At 34.0% G+C, this 4,965-nt stretch overlaps 1 protein-coding gene across 1 annotated transcript in view; it reads left to right on the top strand.

Moving 5' to 3' along the window:
- The first annotated feature begins 684 nt into the window (after nt 1–684).
- Nucleotides 685–4,965, top strand: part of ddc (dopa decarboxylase) — a 33,563-nt gene continuing 29,282 nt past the window's right edge. The window contains exons 1-2 of the mRNA XM_048153887.1: nt 685–799; nt 3,462–3,670. Coding sequence (XP_048009844.1) covers nt 3,470–3,670 — 201 coding nt within the window. The 5' untranslated portion in view covers nt 685–799; nt 3,462–3,469. The remainder of the gene's footprint in view (nt 800–3,461; nt 3,671–4,965) is intronic.

The following is a 4,965-nucleotide window of genomic DNA, read 5'->3' on the forward strand; positions in this document are numbered from 1 at the left end:
TATATTACGGTTTTATTGACCACATACATCGATTAATTGGTGGCTAGACCTGATAGACGTCTTTAATATATGGCTTTTGTCGATAGCTTTTCGAATAGCCTGCTTCTGTTCTATAGACTTTGGTTCCAGTGCTAATTCACTCAAGATGTGAGAGGGAAACCTGTGATCTAATGCAGATCTAATGACTAACTTTACAAGAAAACACATTTATTCCATCATACAATATATTATTGGCATATTGTTGAGTCATTTCAATGTGAAATGGCTGTAATCTGAACAGAGGCGCTTCAGATGCCCCTAATAACTGCAAACTAACAGTTCCATAAAATATTAATATCTAAGACCAGAATAATCTCTATGAGATCTTACATGTGATCTGGTATGTTAACCTTTTTTTTTTTATTCAATTGCTATATGTTAATATTGTGATAAAGTGATTAATTAGAGTGATATAATGGTCCGCACTGCACATCACAGAGGGGGGTTGCATTTTTTATGTAGACTTGTATTGGTCTGTATATCTATAATTGTGGAAGTGTTTGTGGAAAGTGAACAGGTTCTCATTAACTCTATATGAATCAGCTCCTTTTGCCCTGCCTGTGTGCGCTGCTTTGAATGAAAGCCTCGTTCTGATTGGCCGTCTGAACGGTGGCAGGGCTGATAAACCCCCAGGCTTCCCTGCTGTTCCACATCACTCTGCTTTGCTCTGTGTGTATGTGTTCATACATATGTGTTTGAAACAAACAGAAAGCGTTTGAGGACCGACGAGAGGGACAGTTCTTCTTTTTTGCCTGACACTGTAAGTACAATGAAAGCTATTAGAGGAAAGAGAGACTTATGATGAGTGTAACACTTGTTGAGCGTTTAGAACACAGTCCAGGTACAAGGTCCAAATACAGGACTATTATGGGATTTTGTCATGTTGATGACATGCTTAACTACTGAGGTCGATTGTCATTTAGTTTTTTTATTATAAAGCATGTTGAGTTTAATATTTAAAAAAAAAAAAAAAAAATGTCACCATGCCAGTTAAATGTGATAAGTCAAATGTCAGCAGACTTTAGCTTTTACTAAATTATTACAACACGTGCTTCAGGTCAGCATTACATGCCATAAAGTATATATCTGCACTTGACAACCCATAAAGTGTTTTCTGAGATGCCTGTATCTTTACAAATCAAAATCAGACTGATTATTAATTCAAGCTTTTAATTGAAATTTATTGAAAATTGAAATTTTGATTTTTCTTTCCTGAAAATTATTTTAGGAACATTAGGATAATGATTGATCCAACATGCTTCTTTGCATTTGCTGGGTAGTTTGTCTTCAGAAGTATATTCTTAAGTTTAATTAGCTTTATTTTTCATTAAGGACATTTGGGAATATATAGTAAAAATGCTAACAAAATAAATAAATAAATAAAATAATAATAATATATATATATATATATATATATATATATATATATATATATATAAAATCTTTTAGGCATGGTGCTAGAGTTTGTCAATGTAAGTTCAGGATTTGTCCTCAAATAGCAAATTTATGTTTGTACACATGTGCAAAGATGAACAACTTTAGTACTACTTACTAGTACGTAATCAAAATGACCAGCCACCTTCTGGATGAGTCATCACTTGCATGCATACACACACACACACACACACACACACACACACACACACACACACACTGACACATCTCAATCCATTTGTATTATGTGGATTAGGGTGAAGAGATAACAGGCATACAAATAATTAGTAGTAGTCACTGTCACCAACCCTGCTGATACAGCCAGAGCTCTTTCAGAACAACGCTTTCACTAATATACTGTAGTTTCTGTTATATTTGCTCTATTAAGTTCAATTTTAAGGTCAAATTTAACAATTGCCTACATGTGATTGTGTGAAGACAATCAGTTTAATTATTTAGAAAAGTTATTGTGAATTAGCTGTGCCAGCATACTGTTAAAACTTTAGGTTGGAAAGTTCAGATCATTGTTCATTTTATTATAGTGTGTATTTGGCAACCTGTGATGTTCTTATCAGCAGAATATTGTTACTCATGTGCAGGGATGATGGTTGATTATGTTTTAGCGTACTTTTTTTTTTCATATTCACACGAATGGAATTCATTTGTGCGCTCTGTATGAAGTGCATTCATTATTTCACAAAATATGCTGCAAGGTTATTTTCATTTACTAAAACGTAAACTGCTAAAATAAATCAAATATTATTTACCTCAATAAATAAATAAATAAATAAAAGCAAGAATCTAAATATTAATTAAAACTGTAGGCTAACACCTTATTTTACAGTTACATTTATGTTACATGTCGTTACTGAAGTAATATATTAAAGGGTTATTTCACCCAAAATTAAAATTATGTCATTTATTACTCACCCTCATGTTGTTTTACACCCGTAATACCTTCGTTCATCTTTGGAATGCAAATTAAGATATTTTTGATGCAATCCGATGGCTCAGTGAGGCCTCCATTGCCAACAATGTCACTGAACTGCTTTGAAGCTTTGAGAATCTGTGGTTTCGAATCAGTGGTTTGGAGCACCAAAGTCACGTGATTTCAGTAAACGAGGATTTGTTTACATGATCCGAACCACTGATTCGAAACAAAAGATTTGTAAAGTTTCGAAGCAGTGCTTTTAAATTGGCCGTCTCTAGATATTGTTGAAAAGTCGTTATTTTGGGGGTTTTTTTGGAGCACAAAAAGTATTCTCGTCGCTTTATAATATTAAGGTAGAACCACTGTACTCACATGATCTGTTTTAAATATGTCTTTAGTAGCTTTCTGGATCTTGAGAGGTTCAGTGACATTGCTGGCAATAGAGGCTTCAATGAGCCATTGGATTTCATCAAAAATATCTTAATTTGTGTTCCAAAGATGAAGGTCTTATGGGTGTAGAACAACATTTTTTGGGTGAACCCTATAATAATAATAATATAATGCACTTTAATATAATATAATAATAATATAATGCACTTTAAATTATGCATAATTACATGCAAGTAACCCTAAACCAAACCCTTATCCTAACCCTGTAGTAAGTACATGTAGTTAATTATTATTAATCTGTACTTAGATTTATAATTACACTGTAACAGACACCTTAAAATAAAGTGTAACCAAAAACTACACGAATAATAATACTAAAACTCTGAAAAGCTGTAGGATTGTTTACTGATCTACCGATCAGAATTCTTCAAATAAAAAATGAAATAATCACCGAAACTAATGTATTGTTGAGGATTTCCTATTTTATATCTTGAAAGTGGCCTTTGGTTCTAGTATTCCTGTTAAGATACCGAGAGTCATGTTGTCCATGAAAACAGTCTCAATCACACTAATATAATTACATCTCTCCTCATTTGAGGACATTAAGAGAAACCTACATCAGATTGTCTTTTATTCTCCCCACTGAAAGACTTTACTCCTCTTTCAGCCAAAACGATGGACGCTGCAGAGTTCCGAAGACGCGGGAAGGAGATGGTGGACTATGTGGCGGATTATTTAGAGAACATTGAGAAGAGGCAGGTTTACCCTGATGTGGAACCTGGATATCTGAGGTCGTTGATTCCCGAAGAGGCCCCGGAGGAGGCAGAGAACTATGAGGATGTGGTCAAAGACATAGAGAGGGTGATCATGCCAGGGGTGAGTCAGTGCTAACCAGCTACAGTATGACAACATTTTCTACTGGTAAGATTTATTAAGGCTTCATATTTTAATAGGATGTTCTCTTACCTTTAGCTTTAAGTTAAGCTATTGCTATTGATCATTTCAACCAATTATACAACTTATTGAACATGTTAACGTTTGTGACAACAGCACCCCAATAGCAGAGGCAACTACTATTTACTGTAGTAAATTATGCTTAATTACATGCAACTAACCAAACCCTAGCCCTAATTATTACGTATACATTTTGTTACTTAACATTACTTAGTACTGAAATGTATAGTTACACTGTAACAAGACACCTTAAAATAAATTGTAACCATTTATTCTAACGTTTGTAAAAACTTGCAAAAGTGTAATTTCAGTTCTACATTTATTATAGATTATATATTACTCTTTCCTGAATGTATGTTAATGTAGTTTTGTGTTTGTTTGCTTATCCAACAGCTATAGTATAACTTCATTGGAAGTTTTTCAAACATTCTTTGATGGTTTGAATTTATTGTACCAATTTAGAACCGCAAAATTGGACTGACCCTTTGCCAGCTTTTATCTAAAGTTGTGTATATTGCACTTACTGACATCGTCTACCATTTAAACTGATAGTCAACCAAGTATTAAACAGATAGGATGATGGAGTTATGTTATTCACTATGCTGATGATGTAAATGCAAATATTCATAAATCTGTATGATTTATCTTGTACAGATAAAGATACACTGTATTTTTTTGTTTACTGGCCAGTGACCACATCGAGAGACCCTCAAGGTTTTCTTTAATTAGACATGCTCAAAGTCCACCTTTTATTGTGGCTAGAATCTGATAGTTAGGAAATAAATCATTAAACTCTGACCTGGGGTCAGAGAAAAGCCTCCCCCACCCCTTCATTTCTTAGCTCAGAGGAAAAAACAAACATTTTAATTCAGTTAAAGGTGTTAACCTTCCTACTGTGTCCAATTAGATCAATTTTCCCTTTCAGAAGTCTTGTTTTAATGCTTGTTTAAGAGTGTGTACTGGAGCTAATGAATGACTCACAATAGGAAAATCCTGCAAGAGAGAGACAGACACACGGTGCCTCAAGCTCTCTCCTCCACTAAACACATGGAATAATTTAATCTAGCCTTCATAATTTCATCTAACCTTTAACTTTCTGAGAGAGAAACCCTGATGTCACTATTTCTGAAGTCATAATCCCTGTTTGAAACAGCAAAGGTGAACAACAGAACAACCAAATTAAATCTGATAGATCAGCGTCCCCTTACTCTTTAACT

Source organism: Megalobrama amblycephala, linkage group LG13, assembly GCF_018812025.1.
Source record: "Megalobrama amblycephala isolate DHTTF-2021 linkage group LG13, ASM1881202v1, whole genome shotgun sequence".
NCBI lineage: Eukaryota > Metazoa > Chordata > Actinopteri > Cypriniformes > Xenocyprididae > Megalobrama > Megalobrama amblycephala.